This window comes from Pholcus phalangioides, unplaced genomic scaffold, assembly GCF_987345545.1.
Source record: "Pholcus phalangioides strain wild (caught in Gottingen) unplaced genomic scaffold, Ppha-v1.0 ptg000015l_1, whole genome shotgun sequence".
In the NCBI taxonomy this organism is placed as follows: Eukaryota; Metazoa; Arthropoda; class Arachnida; order Araneae; family Pholcidae; genus Pholcus; species Pholcus phalangioides.
In genome coordinates, this window is record NW_028301608.1 from 7,634,253 (window position 1) to 7,658,500 (window position 24,248).

At 34.4% G+C, this 24,248-nt stretch overlaps 1 protein-coding gene across 3 annotated transcripts; it reads left to right on the forward strand.

Moving 5' to 3' along the window:
• The first annotated feature begins 672 nt into the window (after positions 1–672).
• Pcd (pterin-4a-carbinolamine dehydratase) lies at positions 673–24,031 on the forward strand. 3 transcript variants are annotated; one of them, XM_089242759.1, is made up of 3 exons: positions 673–726; positions 4,164–4,295; positions 20,967–24,031. In XM_089242759.1, exons 2-3 carry the CDS (start codon positions 4,176–4,178, stop codon positions 21,144–21,146), a joined length of 300 nt encoding a protein of 99 aa, XP_089098885.1. In that variant the 5' UTR covers positions 673–726; positions 4,164–4,175; the 3' UTR covers positions 21,147–24,031. The 3 variants fall into 3 exon arrangements, with proteins under 3 accessions (XP_089098885.1, XP_089098884.1, XP_089098886.1); XM_089242758.1 differs by having other exon boundaries at positions 722–918; XM_089242760.1 differs by lacking the exon at positions 673–726 and adding an exon at positions 2,930–3,008.
• The last annotated feature ends 217 nt before the right edge of the window (positions 24,032–24,248 follow it).

Genomic DNA, 24,248 nt, shown 5'->3' on the forward strand with positions numbered 1-24,248 from the left:
TGGATCTGGGTATGAATATGAATTTTATGCAGAGATAACCATTGCAAAACAATCACTGCTGCCATCTACAGATTATCAGAAACACTGTACTGTAAGTCATCTGTGATTCTTCTTACACAGTCTTGACGTTAGCGTCCTCTGTTGGAGATTTTATTTCTCTGATATTTACAATAAATTCTTTCGTAGAAACTGGTAAAACTAGACTGACCATATTTCCTCGAGAGTAATACGGGACATTGAGATTCCAAATACGGGAAAATACGGGACATCGCCAATTATCGCCAAAAATGACGCCAAAACCGAGCAAAGTTGCCAAATATTGTTAAAATTACGGTAAAATCACAATGGCGGGAAATGAAACGTTACTGCAAATTGCAGTGGATTAAAGTTATTTTCACGAAAAAAATGTTCACCGAGACAAATGTGGGAGATAAATATTCTCATTTGTAGCTGTAATTATCATAATATAGTTTATTAGTTGAAAAGTAATTTCAATCTTTGACTTCAATAAAGAATAAAAATTCAAGTAAGCGTCGTGTAAAATACGGGAAAAACCGGGACACATTTGTGAAAAAGTTGGGATGACCAAAAATACAGAAAATACCGGGACTGTCCCGGGAAATACGGGACGTATGGTCACCCTAGGTAACACGCGAGCGTTTTGATTATGAAATTGGCAACGGACGGAAACCCAATCTCTTTCTTTCTTCTCCAGCCTGCGAAGACGTACGTAAGCTCCACGTGTTTTTATTGCCTTGTAATTTTTCATTAAGGATATTAATCTCAACTCACTTGTCTTTTATTACTGTAATAATCATCCGCGACCCCCCGTTATCTAATTATCACCAAATGCTGTTCAATGGGTTGCGTTTGAGGTCTTTAAAGCTTTTGAATGGCCATTTCTTTAGTACTAAAATGGTTAGTTAATGCTCAATTAAGTATATCATGATCCGATTAATTGTAATTGAAAGATCTTTTTATCTCCATGATTTCTTTGTATAAGCCATCGTGATTTCATTTATCCTACGCTCACCTAGAAGTCGATTTATCTAAGAATAAAGAGAGCCGGATAGTAATCAGTGGATTATTTGCCATTTTTTTTCAAATGGCATCGATCAATATTAAAGTCATTGCTTATTTATTGAATGTTTTTATTTGCATTGAAAGTAGTGATTCACGTACATTATTCTTGAGGTATCCGTGATGAATGATGTGGAAAATGTAAAAATTTTTACAATTTCCACATCAGTGTGTACGTTTCCGTATATTTATAATCACTACTGCACGGTTTTCCCATGACTGAATATTTTATGATTTTTGCATGTTTGTTATTTCCAGTAATTTTGAAACCATGTTCAGAATTTAAAGTATATTTTCACTATTTTGCATGTTTCAGAATAATGAAGAGGGATTAAAATTTTTCTCCGGAGCTCACTGTTCATTGGCTTCATTTCCCCATATCCGCCATTTCTCCTGGTTATTAGCAAGAATTGACAATTTTACTTGCCGTTGTACAGGGTCCTGTGGCTGTGATCTTTGGCGCGGGGGAATATATATGGGGAATTTATGGCATTAAAAAAATGATGGTATTTGTTCCTTGCCCCGTCAGCCGTACCCTTGTGCCGGCTATGTCTTTGCCATCATTTTTGGTAACGATTGGTGATTTTCAGGTGATATTAGCAACGATCTGTAATTTTATTTCTTTTTCATAGTTTTGGACAGCGATTTCCCATAATTTCTTAGAGAAAATATGGTCAGCCTATTTATAAAGGGATATATTAAATATTTTTAGGGCAGATACATTTTTTATGATGGATATGCTGTCTGTTTTTAGGTTATAAAAATCCTATCCCTATTGATCAAAATTTAGTAATATTTCTTATCAAGTAAATTTTAGTTAATATGATGCGCTATCGTTGATATTTAAATCCCGGTGGAATATAAAACTTTCAAAACTGCCGAAGATCATAAGTACATATGGTTAATCTTAAATTTTCAACACTTCGATCATATCTTCCTGACATCTGCATTTATCCAATGTAAGATATTTGAAAAAAATATTCTTTCTCATAACTAAGTCCCGTGTGCCAACAAGGACAAGCAGCTCTTCTCTGCATCCCTTCAATCCTGTCCCTCTGTAGGTATGGTTTCCGAAACCCTTACAGCAAACTTTAGTCCAGGACGGCTTAAGCCTCGACAAAGCGGAAGGACATTAGCTGGACGTAAAGGGACTGAAAATGAAAGAGTATTGCAAAGAACATCTGTAGCTTGTTTATAATACACCTGGAGCGTCAGAGTTAACTGTCATGATGGCGGGAAAAGAGCTGCTCCGCATACTTTTCCTTCTTAATTTCTTTCTGTATATTGCTTAATTTTCCCACCTGTAACTAATTTAAGGAGTGGTATAGATTTTTAGCTCGCACAAAGGTGATTGTACATCTGTTTCAAAAGTAAGTTCCACATACATGGGTCATATGTGGGCAGATATACATACATGTAGCTATATGTACATGGGCTGACCCAGGGTTGGGAATTTTAACACAATTGACATGTTTAAAAAGTGAGGTAAACTAAACATATTGGGATAAATCGAAGTTATCCACACCTAGACAAGACGGCCATAATATTTTTTATGGGCAGTGCATTATATATTAAATTATTTATGAGTAGTTTTTTTTATTAATTGCCGTATTATAGTTATATTTGTCATCCACATTTTTTTGTGGCCATCTTTTTTTCAGCCACCTTGAGCAATTTGCCTGTTGTAGCCTTTGTATTATCATAGCATGAATTGTGGCTCATATGGAGATGTTGAAAGTGAATTGGAAGAAATTAAATTTTTACGGAACCCCCTCAGCTTAGTCTGATAAGATTTGCAGCCAGCCATCTTTCCCAATTGACCTTAATCTATATGTCCTTGGACCTTTAGTATTTATCTCTAAGAAGCTGTTTCCTTTTATCCTCATTCTGTCTAGCTTTCTTGTACTCTGTGGTCCGTATTTTTACTTGTAAGTATGCTAGTTGTCAATTTTCAAAGAAAAATAACTGAATTATCACCGTATTTATGTATATCTATATAGTTACTCTCTTGCTATAACACTGATTGAAATTTTTTATTAGAAGTATCTGGAGATGTTAAATTTATTCTCTAACATCTATTTAATGAATAAAAGTCAGTTTTATCAGATTTATTTAACCGGGGGTTGACCTATCGTGTATGTAAAAATGAGACTTAATCTGCTGTGCATTTTAATTTTACTTTTTGAAAAATAATGATACATAGGTGCCAATCCTTCCGATTTACCCAGAAACCTTAAGATTTTTCAGCCTTATTAAAATCTTCCAGTTGGAAATCTAATTCTTCAGATTTTTTTGTATTCTCATAGAAAAATCCCTAAAAGTATTCAAATTGAGCTTTGTTTGAATGGGAAATCCCTAAAGAAAATATTCTTTCAGTCCTTGCAATTTCAGGCTGACCCCCCCCATGTTCTCAGGGAAAATATGAGGAATCAGGATTTCAAGTACGAAAAATCGGTAGTTGTCGTCAAATATGATACCAAAAGCAAGCAAAGCGGCTAATTATAGCTTAAAGAAAATTCGGACATCGAAAAATGTGTCCTGGAAAAACGGAACTTATATTTGGTCGCCCATTGAAATTTCAAAAAGTGTGTAAATTTTCCCATTCATTCGCTTGGCATGTTTTCTTTGATGCGGAATGTCATCCTGTGATAAAGTAGATTTTTCAATTGAATTTCCACCTATGACAATGTCGCATACATATGTATCCATATTTTTGGTCATGATTTTTTACGAAATTATGAACTTTTAATATTGCGTAAATAAAAAATATATATAAAAAAGATAAAATTTTAATTCAATGGGCGAGCATCAAATTTAAAATATAATTTCTCCCAAAGCAGAATGTTTAGCATTGTTCTGAGACGAGCCCACAGCTGACTGGAAATGTTCTGCTGTAAAAATCCTAATACATGTACGTCTCAGATTTTGGCACATTCTGTTTTGGGGATTATTTCTAGGACCAGACTTAAATATTGGGTATTACTGTATGTTTTCTATTTAGTAAATGAAAAATTGGGTATTAGGTAATTGAATTAATATATTTTTTTTCTGGGTGATTTTAAAATTGATTAATTATTTTCTAGAGTACGAAAAGGATGAAGCTTTCAGACGAGGAGAGGAAAACAAAGTTGGAGCCTTTGAAAGATGCTGGTTGGTCTCTGGTGGATGGAAGAGATGCCATATACAAGGAATTCATGTTCAAGAATTTCAATGAGGTGACCAAAGGTTTAGGATGTTATGTCTCATCGTATCCCCTTATTCCATTGAACCTGAAAAAGCATATTTAATGAAGTTTAATTTGGTTGGTTCCTCTTGCTTTGTGTATATATGTCACATTTACAAATATTGTGGTAGCATTGGGAGTTCCAGCACTCGCTTGATGACTTTTTTTCCTTTGTAAGGAAAGAAATGGGGAGCAGTGATTAGTGAAAATTCTTAAAGTAGGTTTTAAACCCGCTTTTTCTATTTCCCATATGAACAGAGCTATAGGGTCATACAACGTAAGCTTTATACAAATTATACTAAAAACAATTGTTTTTGTATGTGTACACATGGTCCTTTCATGTTACATTAAACCGTTGCTGCCAAGTCACTTGAATTTCTACTGTCTCCCACACTCATAAAAGATATATTTATATTTCCCAAATTTCGATGAAGAATGTTGAAAAGTCCCTTACTTTTGGCAGGGGAATTATTCTTAAAGAATTCAAGAGAAAAGATCATTGGATTAATTTTTAATCCCCAAAATGTCACGGGCATTATGTAAATTGTCACTATCCCCAAAGCAGAATATGCCGAAATCTGCAATGTACATTGCAGAACAATCTGGAAGAATTTTTATAAAAAGTATAGAGACCATGTTATATGGGGATTTTTACCACTGAACATTTCCACTCAGCTGAGGGTTCGTTGCAGAAAAATGCAAAACATTCTGCTTTAAGGGTCACCATTCAATCTAATAAAAATTCATTATATATCGGGAGGGCATAGCTAGACGTCCCAAAAAGTTCTTAAATCTTCAGAATTTTCACAAAAAATCGCATTGTCCATAAAAATTCCCCATTTCATTTTAAAAGAATCCCCGCTTCTGAAAACAATCCTTAAGGAATTTCTTGTGGGGCAAAGTGTTTTTTGCCTGTTTTTCCCCCTTTCGAAATGATGTCACACGTCTTAAATGGGAGGGGGAATAGTGGGAAATTCTTTTCTAAGGAAGTTTTACAAACCCTCTGACGGTAACAAGAAGAGTTGTTGGTCTTATCGTGCAGGTAATAGTCCTGGATAATTGAAGTTAGTGAACCACACGCATGTGGTTAAAACTTCCTCTTTTGTTGAAGTTGCATACGTGCGATAACAAAACATGAATAGTGATGAGCGAAAAAATATTTAATCAAGTTTAAAGATACTTATTCCTTGATGAATTTCCTTTAACAAATGATTCAGAAAACTGCACTTTTTCTTTTGTAGAAGTTTCGTTACGGACATAAACATCGGAACAGCCTTTGTGGGAGATTTCTTACATGGAATGTTCAAATCACTTATGCGTATAATGATGTTAATTCAACCATGATCCTTGTACTCTTTTATGACTGCACTGAAGCTGAACTTCGCATTGAAAAGTGCTACAACATAGCCTTCCCAAAATGAATTTATTCTAGGCGCCATAACTTCGTATTCAAAACTTGCAGTTCAAAAAAAGAATGTCCTCACTCCACACATTCGAAAACACAAATTATTTACACTTGGCTCCCACGCACTCTCTAATGATGACCTTCAAAATTCATTCACATGGACACCTGTGTTAGAGAGTGGTTTTAGTATAAAATACGGGTCCGTGCGAAAATCTCCTTAATTTTCATTTTCTAAAGTTTGCAGCTATGGCAACCCCCCCCCCCCCAAACAGCCAACATCAGTTTGGCTTTTCAATGTCCAAAATTGGCAAGATGACCACATCTTTTTTCAAGCCAAGCTTTTGACCTGATTTGCTTTGATAGTATTAATGACTGTTAATTCACACATACTCACTACTGGTTGGCAATGATTGGTGATTTTGTGTTAATCGGCGGTGGTGACTGGCAAGATGTCATATTTTTGCAGATTGGTAAAATCTCTAAAATTTTACTTTCATTATTAAAAAAAATCTGTTTAGTTTATTTTTGCATGAAATTTGGATTTGTGTTGCAACCTTCCCAAGTTGACAGCTATGCATTGGACTGTAAAAACAATTATATTTATGTGTATTGTGTTGATTGAATAACTGAATTTAGATACATAGATCGACCTGGGAATTTTCTCTAACATTGGGAATCAAATCAAAAAGCACCAAAAAATATGAAATGAGTTCACAAGTGAATTCATTTTGTCTGGTAGTTTTTCTCTAGAGCAGCGGTACTCAACCTGTGTTTCACGGGGCTCTTGGGGGGCTGAGTGCGCGCTCTCCAGAGGCTCCGCAGCCGTTCGAGGAAAATATAAAAAAAACAAATTGGAAGAAAGTAATTGTAAATATTCTTAAATAATAAAAATGTGTGTGTGAATCATTAACTTTGAATAGATGAAAAATAGCCTATGGGGTTCCACTATTGAAAGTTTTACCAAAAGAGCTCTGAGTCGAAGATTGAGAACCACTGCTCTAGAGTGAATGAAACATGACTACATTTAATATTTCTCCTTTATTAGTTCCAAAGCCTTGTATTTTAGTTCTTCGTACAGTTCTGCAGGGATATTTAGACTTCTGAAAGAGTCCAGTTGATTTTGGGTATAGGATACTCTCAGTGTAAAATTGTGAATCATTATTTCAGTGAATGATACATATTGTTATTTGCTGTAGAACATCTAGAAGACAATATGAAAAAATATATATCGCTTGAAATTTTAATTTATAATTTGACTTGATTTAACATTTCTGAAAGTGACATTTTGGATTGTGGGATGTGAGCTATCGCAACTGAAATCAAGGACAGAAGATTCTGGGCTGTTCCGTTCAGAATCTCCCTCACTTGTACAGATTACATCTAGAATTTCTAAAGAAAAGTTTTTCAGTCAGCTGAGGGACTCCTTACAGTAGGCATGAAGACAGTTTCTCTGCGGAGAGCTGGCAGACCTGCGACACGATACATAACATGAAAAGTCATCTCATTACAGTCTTCATCTCAAAGACAAGTGGCAGCACCAGCAATAACGTTAGACAAGCACAACTTCAACATAAATGCATTAGAGCCTCACATTTACATACAACACGTTCTGGTATGTGAAGATTTGTTAGGAATTTTGTAGTGTGTGTGTATACGAGATGCATGTATGGTTCAGCAATATGTACATTCAGACAAACGTGCCCAGTACTAATGTAGTAGCATGTTGCTGTCTATCCTAAAGCAGAATGCTGAAATCTGTAACATAAGTCGCAGAACAATCTGGAAGAATTTTACGAAAACTAGACTACACTGTTATGGGTATTTCAGTCAGCCGAATGCTTGTTGCAAAACAATGTAAAACATTCTGCTTCGGGGGCTGTCTCCAACAACCATTTGCAATCCACTGCTGGATGAAGGTCTTTAAATTTTTCTATTTTGCTGTTTAATACTTAACATCGAGTTGACTCCAGCCACTTTCCTGATCTCGTCGATCCATTTTGTGTGGGGGATGCCTTCTTGGACATTTAACACCACAGGGGTACCAATCTAAAGTACTTGTGGTCCATCTGTTGCCTGTCGTCTTGTGATATGTCTAGCCCACTTCTATTTTAAATGTTAAAAATGTCTATATATTAAACTATTTGCTGAAACTTGTCAAATCTCTGGTTTTTCGAATGCATATTATTGCAAAGGTGTTTTTGAACCTAACTTCCATAAAACATTAATTTTTACTTTGTCTTTCAGCCTTATGCTTATTTCTCTAATTCTATTTATAGATTTTCAAGTCCTTTAATATTTTCTTTTAAATTTTCACTTTCTATTCATTTTGTTACTGGAACTTGCAATCATTACAATAATGAAAAGCCAACTTTGGTATTACAATTTACAAAAGCAAGTTCTGCTCTTTCCTTTTATCTTCACGTGTGCTCCAGTTTTGAAAACTTGTCACTTGGAACATGATGACATCATTCATATCCAGGATTCCAACCAAAAATCTAAAGAAAGGGAATTTGCAAAGACTTGACTAATCATATTTTTCTATACTGTAAATATGATGGCATTACGGACATTTCGTTTAGTTTTCTTTGTTTCACTCATCGTGACTGATTGATATGCTTTTAAATCTATTTCTCACTAGTGGTTATGCTATTGCTTTTTCGCATTATGTATCTACTGCACAAAACTTAACAAATGTTTTCTGCAGTTCGTAAATAATGCTAGATAGAAACTGTCATGTCATCGTTGGTATGCAGCTAGTGATCCCTGCAAACCTGGTAAAGTGACAGAACACAGCTTATTTATATACATTGTTTCTAAGGGTTATTCATTGGAATTCTAATTATTGAAAATGTGTTGTGCTTATTTATTTTTATTAAATGTTTTCTGTCTGGCATGAAATAGAGATGTGAGGGCTCGAGTGTAAATTCAGGATCGCAATGGTAATCGAAAAATCTATACTGGTGGCTTAAATTTTTCATGTGTATTTTTCATTAACACTAGAACGACAAACTGCAATTTTGACCACAAAGTTACTTTGACGTGCTGCTATACTTAAATGGTTTATCTCGGATTATTTCATGTTTTCTCATCTTGTTAAGGCTCTTAAATTTCTAAAACGTATATGTTCTGGGCTTCTTTTAGTTTGTGGTAAAATGTTCTTCCTAGAATGACGGTGGCAGTCAACTAACGCCATCATAGAGATATTTAAGTAATGATTGCAAAACATGCCGAAATAGATGAATTTTTAAAATTTGAGAACCTGAAAATTTTTGGTGGTGGTCAATCCTATGTGTTCTTGATATATTATAAAATGTAATTTTGTTTTTATGTTTGTATCGAAATGAATCAATATAATGCATTATGTATCTACTGAAGGAAATCTACAAATGTTTTCTGCAGCTCGTAAATAATGCTAAATAAAAACTGTCATGTCATCGTTGGTATGCAGCTAGTCATCCCTGCAAACCTGGTAAAGTGACAGAACATTTCATGTATTTATTAAGTTCCTATGATTCCAGCACTTGGATTTTAAAAATCAATCTTCATTTCCCTGTTTTTAATTTCAACTGTTTTGTTTGCATTAAATATATAATGTTGTAGCAAGCAGAGCCTAAACCAGATACTTGGTCAGTCCTGGGGCAAGCAGGCATTTTGTCACCATCTTGTAATGGTGACGTTTAAGGATGAAATTTACCTTATGGTCCAGTGCCCGGGGCACAAGAACTGCCTGCTCCCACTTTAGTTGCGGCCCTGCTAGTAAGAGCTCCTAATTATTTCAGGCCCTATCTTCTCAGTTTTGTAGATTTTTACAGAATGTTAGTATTTTTCACTGTCACTTTCCCTAATACTTCGAGAGCATCTTCTGCTATGTTTTCATCAAATAGCGTAAGCTGTTTTCATACGAGGTCATCATTTGAATCTATTCAGATTATAAGTTGAAATACCTCATCTTAATTTGTTTCTTGAGGTTATATGTTGTTTTTGTGATTCATTAATTGAAATTTGCCTGATTTTAATTCAAATCTACCATTCAAATCTATCGCCTCTTGTTTATAACAACCTTTACCGTTTCATCAAAAACATTTTTTTAATGAAAAAAAATAGAAGGAAATGATAAATATTATATGAAAGCATTTTGGACATACCTTACCAGGTCGTTACAATGGGATGGTTACTATATTGAAAGGACGCTATAACAAGTGTTGAATGTATACATTTTCCCCACCGTTATTGCAATGATGAATTGCCATGCTAATGTTGAGATGTAGTCTTGTTTACATCTGTGAGCAAAATAGCAAATCTGAGCGAGTGGAGAAAACTTTCTGGCATTTCAAATATGGTTGGGTCCAGATATGATGCTGCACACAATTATGAAAATAATACATTAACATTTATATATGTATACAATGTTCCAGGGGGCCTACCATCTCCCCGTGCTTATAAAGAATAATCTGTGTGAAAAGATCTCTCGGATGGTTTCACAGATATTGGAAAAAAAACCGCATCTCGATTCGTGAGAAGTATGCTTGACCACGTGATATAAAGGAGGAAAATGTTGGGATTTTTTCCTTTTTCATATAGCCAGTCGCAGGCACACATTCAAGATATTTTTTATTTTTAGTGGCCTGTCATGGTGCTCTTTGTGTTTATTGTTATTTGAGCGGGATATCAAGGTTTACATGCATAACAGTACTTTGAGTGAATTTCGTCGTTCAATTCACATATATCGGCATACATGAGTGTCATGAGTGATGGTTCCTGCATAATAGCTCAGTGAAATGACAATTTGTGTCTTGATTCCTGAAGAACCAAGGAATAATTTAAATTGTTTGCCTTTCCCCACCTTTGAATATTACAATGTTTAAATTTTGGCAGTGGTCTGTTAAAATTCTGTTTTCTGGAATGTGATATCACTGATTACGATTGATCGAGGTCAGCATGTTCAACAATTTAACAAACCATACCTCACTCGTTGGTATTTTTCTTGTGACATAATACGTCTATTCTGTATGACCATCTGCAGCAGATTTATAGCTTTTTCTCCCATGCGAGTAAATTTTAATGCTAATTTGAAATTGAGTTTGATCAATCATGAAATGCAAAGTGAAAACAGCATTCGGCCGTTTATTTGGCAAGAAAAATTACTTTTCTTATAATAAAATGAAAGTATTTTGTTTTTGTGCTTGTATTGATTGTTTCTCAAAAATATATGCAGAAAAAATTAATTTTTCACAAGTGCAATACCATTGCGAGTATAAAATACTTTAATCCAAATCTCAAGTAAGTGGTTTTCCCCACTCATCACACGCAGCAAAAACAATGCTTGTTCAAGCATTAAGCTTCAGGCTGGCACGAAAATTTCCCTTTTCTCCTTGAACAGCGTGGTGGATTATCCGTATCTCTTATTCTTTACAAGCAATGGGGGGGGGGTAGTGGTGGTAGGCCCCCGAGCTGACTAGTGCTAATCTGTCATAAATGTTGAAAAATCTGTAAAAGTACCCTGTATGATTACTTGACTGGGGCAGAATGTCAAAAACTGGTGTATGGCACAGAATGATCAGTGTTTCTGCTGAGCTATCTCTAGAAAAAATAAGTTTAGAAAACATTTTTAATTTTTTAAAAAACTTTTTTAAACATTTGAATTTTTACAGCAGAACATTTCTAGTCAGCTGAGAGCTTGTTCTGGAACGAGTCCTCAGCTTAGTGAAAATTTTCTGCAGTAACAAAAATCATGTAATGTTCTCTACACTTTTCTTAAAATTCTTCCTGAAATTGTTCTTCAGTAGCACTGATTGTTCCGAGACATGCTTTGTAGTTTTCGGCATATTCTTTTTAAAGTCTGAGGAGAGCATAAAAATTTTAGAACTTAGCGTTTTTATACCAACATGCAGTCACCTAGTCATAAAATGTGGAAGCTTTACTACTTTTTTCTTCACAAAATGATGCTTACCTCTTAAAGAATTAGACTTGTATTTTCTTTTTGTGAACGTTTATCTGCTAACACACTTTGAGTAAATTGCATTCTCATCTGTGATGAACTTCTCAATATGAATCCTGATTATAATTTTTTTTTTTGCTGTTCACTTCGGAGAACTGAGAAGAGAATGATTTATATACTTTACCAATACCTAGAGGTGTTGACTATTTATTTCACTTCCCGTAAAAAACACAATTATTGGAATAATATATCTATTTAATAATTCACAATTGTATCCCCTCTGTTTACATCATTTTGTGTTAAAGTTGAGATGCCGTATATCAACTGTATCCACCTAGTGAAATGTTCCTCAATTACATTCTCGTCTGTGATGAATTTTCCTGAGAATGAACTTTCTTGATTATAAATTTTTTGCTGTTCACTTCGGAGAACTGAGACGAGAGTGAATTTGCACCCAATATACCTAATGCATTTTCACTAATAAAAGCTATAAAATTCAATGAATCACTTAGGGCGGTATTCACCGACATGATTAAACGTGTAGTTACAATTTTTGGATAGATCAACATAGATTGGTTAAAACCCTGAATTTAACCAATGGATGTGTTGATCTCTTATCAAAAAATTATGACTATAGCTTAAACCATGTCGGTGAATACTGTCCTCAATGATTTTGTTAAATGAGTTTTGAAAGATCTCTGCAAGTATCAATAGCTTTTTCAAATACTTTGAATTGAATATTAATTACCATATACATGTATTGTTTTTTTTAAGAATTGAATGAGCTATTAAATCTCCAAGGCTATTATTTTACAATGGAAATGCTTGTTGACAAAAGTCGCGTCAATAAGACTGATACGAATCAATAAAAATCTACACATGTAAATGAGTGTATATTAATCAATGAGGTATTCATTTTAGTATTAGCATACACCCCGTTTGATGCTGACTTATGTGCTTGCTCTTGACTATATTTCGATATATGATACACTGCAAAATTAGCAGCAGCAAACGGAAGCACTCGCAACAAATCTTTCATTATTTTTTTTTGCTCATTCTGTCCTCTTGGTGGCTCTCACCTCCTTGGTGATGCCAATGCCATAGCTGCCAAGTCTCCTTTGTTTTATCCCTCGACCTCCAGAAAAGTTCTTATATATCCCGAATTTTTACGAAAATCACAAAATCCCTAATTGTCCCTAAAAATTGTCTAGTTCATTTTAAAAAATCCCTGCTTATTAAAACAATTCCTAAGGAATTTCTTATGGGGCATGAAGCCTTTTTACTTTTCGAAATGACGTACGTCGTAAATGTAGAAATTCCCTTTTTAAGGAAGTTTTACAAACCCTCTGATGGTAACAAGAAAGTTTGTCTTATCGTGCAGGGAAATAGCTTAGTAGCCAATAGTCCTGGATAACAATTGAAGATTATAGTGACACGCATGTGGTCAAAATTTCTTTTGAAGTTACGTACGTGTGATGTAACAAAACATGAATACTGATAACCAAAAACATTTAATTTTAAAGATACTTATTCCCCTATGAATTTCCTTTCATTAAATGTTCCAGAAAAGGGCAGACTTTGTTTTATTATACAAGTTGTGTTACGGACATAAACATCGGTCATGGTGGAAAGACACATCACCTATGTGAAATGAAAACATCAAGCAAGTGTCACAAAAGTGTTCTTGAGAAATTGAATAACCCCCCCCCCCCCCCCGCTCCAATAACACTTTTTGTTGCACTTGTTTGATTTCTTCTATTTCACATGGGTGATGTCAGTCTTTCCACCATGACCGTTGTTTATGTCCGTAACACAACTTGTATAAAAAAGGAAAAGTCTGTCCTTTTCTGGAACATTTGATGAAAGGAAATTCATAGGGGAATAAACAAAAACATTTAATTTTAAAGATACTTATCAGTATTCATGTTTTGTTACATCGCACGTACGTAACTTCAACAAAAGAAATTTCGACCACATGCGTGTCATTATAATCTTCAATTATTATCCAGGACTATTCGCTACTAAGCTATTTCCCTGCACGATAGGGCAAACAACTTTCTTACCATCAGAGGGTTTGTAGAACTTCCTTAAAAAGGGAATTTCTCCATTTACGACGTTTGACATCATTTCGAAAGGGAAAAGGGCTTCATGCCCCACAAGAAATTCCTTAGGAATTGTTTTCATAAGCGGGATTTTTTTAAAATAGAGAATTTTTAGGGACAATTAGGGATTTTTGTGATTTTCTTAAAAATTCGGGAGATTTAACTTTTCGGGAGACTTGGCAGCTATGCGATGTGAACATTCTGTGCGAATGATCCCAAAACATAGGAAGATGAAGGGGGGGAGAAATCAATTTTTCAGTTTAATGTTTCAATTCCAGAAAAGTTCTTGAATCTCCCGAATTTTCACAAAAAATCTCTAATTGTCCCTAAAAATTCCCTACTTCATTTAAAAAGAATCCCAGCTTCTGAAATCCTTAGGCCAGTATTACACTATAAAAGTTTGATAAAATCCCTTTTATAAAACTCAAATTCAACCAATAAATCTCATAGGCTACACTCCGGCAAATGTAACCGATAATTTTATTGGTTGAATAAAAACTTTTATAGTGTAATCCCGGCCTTGAAAAATTTCTTGTGGGGCAAGGTGTCTTTTTGCCCCCCTTTCGAAATGACGTCACACGTCTTAAATGGGAGGGGAATAGTAGGAAAGTCTTGAAGGAAGGGTAATAATTGATTATAGTGATGTGTAAAATTTCTTTTGTTGAAGATACGTACGTGCGATATAACAAAACATGAATACTGATAAGGAAAACACATTTAATTAGTCATAATCATGTCATAAAACACATTTAATCAGTTTTAAAGATATTTATTCTGATGAATTTCTTTTCATCAAACGTTCCAGAAAAGGGCAAACTTTTCCTTTTTGTACAAGTTGTGTTACGGACATAAACATCGGTCATGGAAAGATCAATACCTTCTAAAGCTTGCTCTAGAATGTGTTGGAAAGACTGCCATCATCACTCGTGAAATGAAAAAAAACCCCCATCAAGCAAGTGTCACAAAAAGTCAGTGTTCGTTATTTTTTTAGATCACCATTTTGAAGTTTTGGCCTCCAATTTCACTTGTTTGTGTCGGGATTTTATTCCCAAGGGTTTAACTTCCATGTGTGTAAAATCCCTATTTTAAGTTGACTATTTTTTGGTAGGGATTTTATTCCCTATGCTTTAACTTTTATGTGTGAAAATTCCCTTTCGTATTTATTAGGGAGTGGTTTTAGCATAAAATACGGGTTCGTGCAAAAATCTGATTTTCATTTTCTAAAGTTGGCAGCTATGCAATGTCTCCAAGTTAAGCTTTATCACCTTGACATATTTTGTTGGTCTTGGAACAAATTACTTGCATAAAGTTGGGGTGTCACACTGTGACTGTATTATGAATTTCTTTAATGTGTTTGGTAAGGTTTGCAGTGAAATGTCTCAATTACATTCTCGTCTGTGATGAATTTTCCTGAGAATGAACTTTCTTGATTATAAATTTTTTTGCTGTTCACTTCGGAGAACTGAGGCGAGAAGGAATTTACACCCAATATGCCTAATGCATTTAATTTTTCATTAATAAAAGCTATAAAATTCAATGAATCACTTAATGATTTTGTTAAATGAGTTGTGAATGATCTCTGCAAGTATCAATAGCTTTTTGAAATGCTTTGAATTGAATATTAATTCCCATATATATGTATTGCTTTTTTTAAGAATTAAATCTCCAAGGCTTTTATTTTACAATGGAAATGCTTGTTGACAAAAGTCGCATCAATAAGACTGATAAGAATCAAAAATCTACACATGTAAATCAGTGTACACTAATCAATCAGGTATTCATTTTAATATTAGCATACACACCATTTGACACTGACTTTGCTTGACGCTGTGCTTGCTCTTGGCTATATTTCGATACATGATACACTAAAATTAGCAGTAGCAAACGGGAGCACTCGCAACAGATCTTTCATTACTTTTTTCTGCTCATTCTGTCGTCTTGGTGGCTCTCACCTCCTTAGTGATGCCAATGTCTCCAAGTTATGCTTTATCACCTTGACATATTTTGTTGGTCTTGGAACAAATTACTGACATAAAGTTGGTGTCACACTGTATTATGAATTTCTTTAACATGTGTTTTGTAAGGTTTGCATTGAAATGTCTAAATTACATTCTCGTCTGTGATGAACTTTCCTGAAAATGAACTCTGATTATAAATTTTCTTTGCTGTTCACTTCGGAGAACTGAGAAGAGAATGAATTTATATACAAATTAGGCCAATATTGGAAGGGTTCACATTCTCACTTCCTGTTAAAAACACTGAATCATGCATTAGCCCTAGAGATGTAAAATTCTCGAATAATCTTTCGGAGAACATTTGAGAATATTCTTATAAGTTCTTGATGAGAATGTTCTTTTATTTATAGTAGTTCCAGAGAATATTCAAAGATATTATATGTAAGGACTGCTTTCATAAATTACTGGGAATATTCTTATAGAAAATAATTATTCTGAAGTTATTAATAGTCCTTTCATGGAATACTTTTCATTTACCAAAATCTTTCCAGAGTATTATCAAAAATATATGTAACTAGCTATAATACCCGGTGCTGCCCGGGTTTTCTTCAATGAGACCGTTTGGATCACATATCTTCCTCTTTCTTTGAGGGACATGCAAACCGTGTGTAAGTTAACTACTAATATGGCGACTTCATGAAATAAACAAATCTAGATTTAAAGAAACATAGAAAAATGAATACTTTTTTCTTTTTTTTAGGGGTAAGTATTTTGCTTCTCCCCCCCCCCACCCCGAACTTCAAGGTATCCATCTGCCTGTTTCTGCTTCCAAAAATGCTTAGTCAAAGCTGTGGAATTTCTTCAATGTACTTTACGGGCCCATAATTAATTTCAAAACAACCTAAACTATATCCATTTATGCAGTTGAATATTAAAAGACAATACAGAGAACTTAATTTCATGCTTGAGAGGATATAAATAAGTTGAAATCAATGTTATTGTGCATTGATATCCAACTCAAAAGTAGGTCCGGCTAATTAATTACTTCATATTTAATCTCTTGGGCTTTGTATCTCTAAGCGAAACTCAATATTTCAAAAATCGAGAATTCACAATACAATTTTTTAAATGTGTCAGAAAACCCCTATAAATTTCAGCATTTCTACAGTAAAATCTGCAATCTTAACACTGATTTCTATGAGAATCACCCTTTTTCTGACCCTCAAACAGATGCTGATGATGTTTATTCACAAGGCCTCATTACTGAGAGTATCGAAAATGTGGTGAACCATTATAAAGGCATAAACTATTATACCTATACTTACAGGATTAAAGAAGTGACAAACCGTTGTAAAGGCATATACATGTCTGAAACGCATTGCTAGGGAACCAAAGTAAACGTTCCGAAAGTGATTGTTGAGGCCAAAAAAACATTGTTGCCCTATGGTTTTTTGTCCAATTGGGGCATTTGCCCTGCTCTGATGAAATTTTAAAGTAGCCTATCGTTTAAGTCGGATCCCATTTGTTAGGTATATATGTAAAATTTGGTGATAGATCTAAAATTGTAGATTTGTATAGAGAACATACACCCAGACAGAAAATCAATTTTATATACAGGGTGATCAGCGAATAAGCCCTTATTTCAAAATTAAATATCTCTACAACTAAGATCAATAGAATTATGCGGTAAACGGTACGTTTATTAACAAAACTGTAAGAATGTTGTACAGAAATTTCGAAAATTTGTTTTTTTTTAAATTTTTTAAAATTAAAAAAAAATAAAACTGGAGATTTTGGGGTTCCGAAAATCCTCATTTGTGTGAAGAGAAACCACTGCATTCGCCTAAAGTTACTGCATGGGCTGCGGTGTGCGCCAGAGGCATTATCGGCCCCTTCTTTGTGCGAGAAACGATTACTACTGAACGTTGCGTTACAATTTTGGAACAATTTGTCAGCACACATACCGCATACCGCAGCCCATGCAGTGACTTTAGGTGAATGCAGTGGTTTCTCTTCACACAAATGAGGATTTTCGGAACCCCAAAATCTCCAGTTTTTTTTTTTTTTTAAATTTTAAAAAATTAAAAAAAAAACTAAATTTTTGAAATTTCTGTACAACATTCTTACAGTTTTGCTAATAAACGTACTGTTTACCGCATAATTATATTGATCTTTGTTGTAGAGATATTTAATTTTGAAATAAGGGCTTATTCGCTGATCACCCTGTATATAGATAACATGTATTATAATAAATAACTTTAGAATAATTATTTTTGATAAGAATATTCTCTAGTAATGTATAATAGTAGTCCTTTGAGAGAACTTTCTGCAGGGCTCCCACTCGTCCTACTTTTCGGTAAAATGTCCTATTTTTTTTACCAAATCCTATCTAAAAAATTTGTGTGATTGATTTTAATTAAGCAGGAAATCATTGATATATTGCCAAATATTACAAATGTTTGAGAATGCAATTAATGATTCTGCCAAATCAGAAATTGTATCATTTTTAAGGTAATTTAGAGAGGGTGGGGGTGTATGTGGACCATTTGATTGATTAATTTTTCATTTGCTTAGTTTGAGGGTTCAACAAGTATAGTAGTCATTAAAAACTTCTGTCTGGATGGAAAAATAATTTTGTATTTATTACTTCATGGTCTTGGACAGTAACTTTCATCATTCAAAATTATGATACGAATAGGTGAAATAACAGTTTGCATCTCAAAGCAGTTGGATACATAGGTCTATTCTAGGTTTGGTGATTCTGATGCTACCCAATAGCATTGTTATCTTCTATATTTTTAAGGCATGCAGAGGCATAAACAATATTTACAATGCTCAGCAAAGAGCTAGAAATGGAAGTGCTTCATTTGTCAAAAATGATTACAATGGCATTGAACAGTAAAATGTGAACAAAACAGTAAAATTAAAAAAAATGAACAATGCAGTAAAACTATCTGGTTCACCTTGCCTTATTTACGCCGGATCTTTGTGCTTTTGAAAGTGGTCTCGAAGGAGCATCATTCTTAAAAAACATGCGTCTTCAAAATTTGTTGTGCCTTGTCGAAGAGAGTTGACAAGCTCTGCATTTTGGAAGACTCCATAAAGAATGTAATATGTATGAGGAGAGACAGAAAAGGATTATCTGTGGTTGCTAGTGCACTGTTTGGGCCAAAAATTGGTTTGGTAACCAAGTCATTTTGTTTTGGCTTGATTCAATCTTATAGGAAACTGAAATAGTGCTAGGAAAAAAGAAAGTTAATTCAAAATTAAATTTTTTTTTTGCAAAAGAGAATTTTTTTAGGGATTTTTTTCCCCATTGTGCTGTGATTATGTTGTAGAGAAATGGCACACATTGTGGATGAAATGTATTCTGACTCCAATTGATGAAACGGTTGATACTATTTAAGTTCATTTAATTTAAGAAAACTATTTACATCGGTTAACAATATTATAAGTAATTTCACATAAAAAAGGAGAAACTATACACTTGCGCGAGAGCAACACACTCTGAGAAAGAAATAGGTCACGCAAGGGAAAACAGTTCGCTTGTTCCCTTTTTTCGCCTCTGCCTCCCACACATCAGGAGGTGCGCGTAAGGGGCGAGAGATGACGCCACAATGTTGTTTAAGGGAGTTACCCCCCCTTCTCCCATCCTAGTTTTCAGTGCTGCGTTTTCTTACTTTTTCTCATTTTCTGAGTGGGAGCCCTGATTCTGTCCCATCTCTTCCCGTCAAGAAGATGGGTTTATTGAAGTTTGTAGACCACAATATTAAAGTTTGAAAGAAAGAAAATTAAACCAACAGGCCTGAATTACACAACTTTTAAAGAAATGCGAGTGATATTAGTTTTGTTAAGGACATAAACATTGGTCATCGGGGAAAGACTGACATCACCCTTGTGAAATCAAACATCAAGCAGTGCTCTTTAAAAATTGGCGTTTTTTTCCTTCTTTTCCAATGATTTTGGGGTCATTCGCGCAGAATGTTCACATCGTTTCTGATTGAACACAATATTTTTTTTTAGATCACCATTGAAGTTTTGGCCTCCAATTTAACTTGTTTTTTATGTAGAGATTTTATTCCCAAGGGTTTAACTTCCATGTGAGGGAAATTCCTATGTTATTTGAATTCAAATTTTGAGTAGGGATTGTATTCCCTACACTGCAACTTTTATGTGGGAAATCCCTATTTTATTTGAAAAATCCCTTTTGTATTTATACTAGGGAGTGGTTTTAGTTTAAAATATGGGTCCGCATGAAAATCTCCCTAATTTTCATTTTTAAAAGTTGGCAGATATGCATTATGTATCTACTGCAAGAAGTCTATAAATATATTTCTTGCAGTTCGTAAATAATGCCAAATAAAAAACTGTCATGTCATCGTTGGTATGTAGCTAGTCATCCCTGCAAACCTGGTGAAGTGACAGAACATGACTTATTTACGTTGTTTCTTAAGAATTAAGAAATATTAAAATTCAATGAATTTTAATTATTAAAAATGTGTTGTGGTATATACTTGTTTTGTGTTTTCTCTGTTGTGAAACAGGTGCAAGGGCATGGATATAAATCTAGACACAGAGATTTATCCTTTTATTTCGTATACGCATGTATTGTCTGATTTGGTAACTGAACCAGAGTGAACGGTTTAGAAATTCTTTTCTGTGATGAACTTCCCTAATTATGAATTCTGATTAATATTTTGCTGTTCATTTCAGAGAACTTAGAAGAGAATGAATTTTCATTCCTCAGTATGACTGAACCCTTCAATGTCTAATTTTAATGTGGAAAACTCTTTAAACTGGAAATCTTCACGAGCATTAATAAAACTTGGTTAAGCTTATTTTTTGTGGTCTCAATAGTGGGAACATAAGCAGGACCCACCGTATATTAAAAAGCACTATACTAATGTGATAACACTATACTGGGTGAGTAGTTATAAATTTTTAAGTGTTAAAACATTGTTAAAAATTTATAACTACCCACCCAGTGAAATGTTCTTGAGTTCCATTCTCGTCTATGATGAACTTTCCTGAGAATGAATTCTGATTATAATTTTTTTTGCTGTTCACTTCGGAGAACTGAGATGAGAATGAATTCACCTCACCCAATATTGCCCTATGTATTTTTCAGTAATGAGATATCAAATTCACAGACACACGATGAATCGCGCAAAAAGATTTTGATAAATAAGTTTTGAATTATCTGTTAATTCCATTAGCCTTTTGAACTTGAATAGATTCTAAGAATTCTTTTTTTTTAATTTAGGCATTTGGTTTTATGAGCAGAGTGGCCATGCAAGCGGAGAAAATGGATCACCATCCAGAATGGTTCAACGTTTATAACAAAGTGCAGATCACTTTGAGCAGCCATGATGTCAATGGATTGTCTGAACGTGATACGAAACTTGCAAATTTCATTGAGAAAGCAGCTGTTTCTGGTAAATGAACGTTTTGCACCAATAGCGTTCTTGGTGTCATGATGTCTTATTTGTCGTGTGTTGATGTATATGAGCTTGATGTGTTTATGCTTCTTCAAGTACGCATGCAGAATTGAATACCTTGTTATACATGATCTTCCATAGCATATTTTTGTTGAAATTCAAGCAAACCAATCTTCTATAATTTGTGCCAAAGAAACATGTTTGTAATGACATCTTTAAGTAGCTCTGTTGTATAATTTTGTTTGCTACCAAGATATTTGTTGAAGGTATTGGGATGCACGAGATGAATAAACTATTATACAGTGACCCTATCTGTCAAAAACAACTGATTCAGCTGGGTTTGAATCGGAATTCTGAAAGGCTTTCTTCCCTTTCACGAGTCCACATTTTCAGTTGTGTAAAAGAAAGAATTGATGACCAACTTTTCTAATCTTGTGCAATGAAAATTCACTAGTCTGGGTTGATGAGAAATCGAATATATTGAATGTTCACGATTGAAGTCCTGTATTTTGTATGAATCTTGAACCTCTTTATCTTTGTTGAGGTTTCATTGAGTGATATGGTGTGAAGATGCCTGTGAGGAAAGTGTGCTCATCCATTAGTACATTCTCTCAGGGAAAGACATGGAGTAATAGCCATTCTGAATTACCTATAAACTGTAGCTCCTGAAAAACACGCAACCAACTTTGCCACCAAAATACAAGTAGAACCAAAAACAAAGTTGTCATTGTGATACTACATTGCTGATATATTAACCAATCAGAAAATTCTGCAAATGGAGAAAAATAACTACTAAGCTCTTATTCCTTTCAATCTTTCGTTGGCATTTATCATGGTAGTCAGCATTTTCTTTCTATCCCAAACCATTTAAATTTATAATTTTCTAGTCCTCTCGGAATGGAACCAATTTTTAATGTGATCATCACATATTCCCAAGGGATCAGCATGATCTGTCCAGGGATTTGTTAGTGTTAGTAAATATTCATGCCCAGACCGGGATTCAAACCCAGACCTGTACAGTGAGAGGCTAGCTCCCCAATCACTCGACTGCCAATGGTGTTTTGAAACATTTGTAAGAACAGATTAGTATTTTCTTTCTAACTCTGCCATTGAGTTTTACACTTGCTGTGACAACATTGCTTCTGTCTTTATTTGTAGTTCCTGATATGATTTTCCTCTTTTGTCATTTTTACTGAATTTTTTCGTCAAGTCCTGGAAATGAAGCAATTTAGTTGTTTTTGTAACACTTATTATGCCAGGCTTTGGCTGGTTTTCTTTCATGTACAGGGGTCATTCCAGCTGAAATTTAGGTCTGTCTACCAGACTCTGGGTTCTTCCTGACATTTTATCAATTGTAGCAATTTGGCTAATCACTTGGAAAAAGTTGTAGCCAAATGAGAGAGAACTCAAGCCAGTTTCATGCGTCATAAAATGTGAATACCAAAACGACTGTGTCAAATGGCTGATTCAAGCATTGAGGCCGAATGGACGCTCTTGATTTGGCGAACTCTATCTTTTATTTATTCGCCAAATGAAATATTTTATCGCGATTTGGCACAATGCCGATCGGCAGCACGAACCCTGACCGGACTCTTCACAAAATACAAATTAATGAAACCATAAATTTTGCAGTTCATTTCTTTTGTGACTAATTAACTAGATTATTTTGCTTCTAATAAAGTTTGGACACAATGTGCATGAGGGACACATTCAAAAAATATGAACACCTAATTAAGGTAATTTATACAGCTGCCAAGTGGTGAACATTAAGTAACAGGGAGTATCAATAGAAGAGAAAAAACATGTGTTTGACATGTGAACGATTTTAATGTGGGAGGTGAAAAAAATAGATACATTGTGTACCTGTCCGATCGAATGCACTGGACAAAGGAAATTAGCAAGAATCTCAAGAAAATTGTTCCTGTCACCTGCTGATAAATTAGAAATATACGTGCAGAACAAAATATATACGGGGACAGAACAAAGTTTGGGAAAGTAAATCTACTGTGTAAACTACCCAAGATACTAATGGGGGAGAAAAATTTAAATTTGAGATTTTGAAGGTGATTTATAAAATTTGTATCTAGTAAGCTAGAATTTTATAAATTATGAGGATTTTTGTGTTTTTTTTAAGTCTATTTGATTGAAAATTTTAAAGTTCAGTAGGCAGTGAGGCTGGTGTCTCCACTGATTGCTAGGGTCTTCTCACACTGGGATATTGAAGTTGGCCAGGTACCAGAAGGCTGGCTATAACATGTATTTCGGTAGTGCCACTAAGATGACGATACTGGAGTATTGGCAACCAGAAAGCCCATGAGACCCATAGACCGGCATTTCAGTATTTAAGTCCAAAATAGTCTTATATTGTGTGAAGATAGTGAACCCTAAAGCAGAATGTTTTGCTTTGTTCTGTTCTGCAATGAGCTCTCAGTTGACTGAAAATGTTGTGTGGTAGAAATTCCCAAAGTGTTTTCCATGGAGATTTTGTCATTCTGCTTTGTGGGTTGTGAACTTGAGTCGTCTTTCCTCTCGTCTCCTTGGTTTTGAATTGCTTTTATAGGAACGTGAGAGAGACATCCATAGCATTCCAAATGATATTAGAATGTATGAATACTGCAATCTCCTTTATTTGTATGGCTAGGTTGCTAAGTTTTATTTGTGTTGTGAAGCTGCTTGTTCTAGAATGCACATAACTTATTCTATATCCCATGACGTGCGTGTTGTGTTTGAGGTATATTTTCTAGTCTATAAATATATACATATATGTATACAAATGTTGTCTGCTTTAGATGTATATTTCAATCCCTCTGTTTTTTTAAGGTCTTTATAATTCATATTGTTGAGCTAATGTGTATTTGTTACATTCTGTTATAAAAGGTTTGTTACCTAATATTGTATTACGTCTTTTTTTTTTTTTTTTTTTTTTTTATTTCTTGGGATTTATTGCAAGAGAAAGAAATGAAAATTGTATTTGATTTGCTGCCTATAAACCTGCACACAATTCTACACTAATACTTGTATGCTGATATTGTCAGCTTGCTAAAGTAAAGACACTAACAAATTAGGTCTGAAGTAGGGCCATGCATTTATTCTATATATCAAACAAG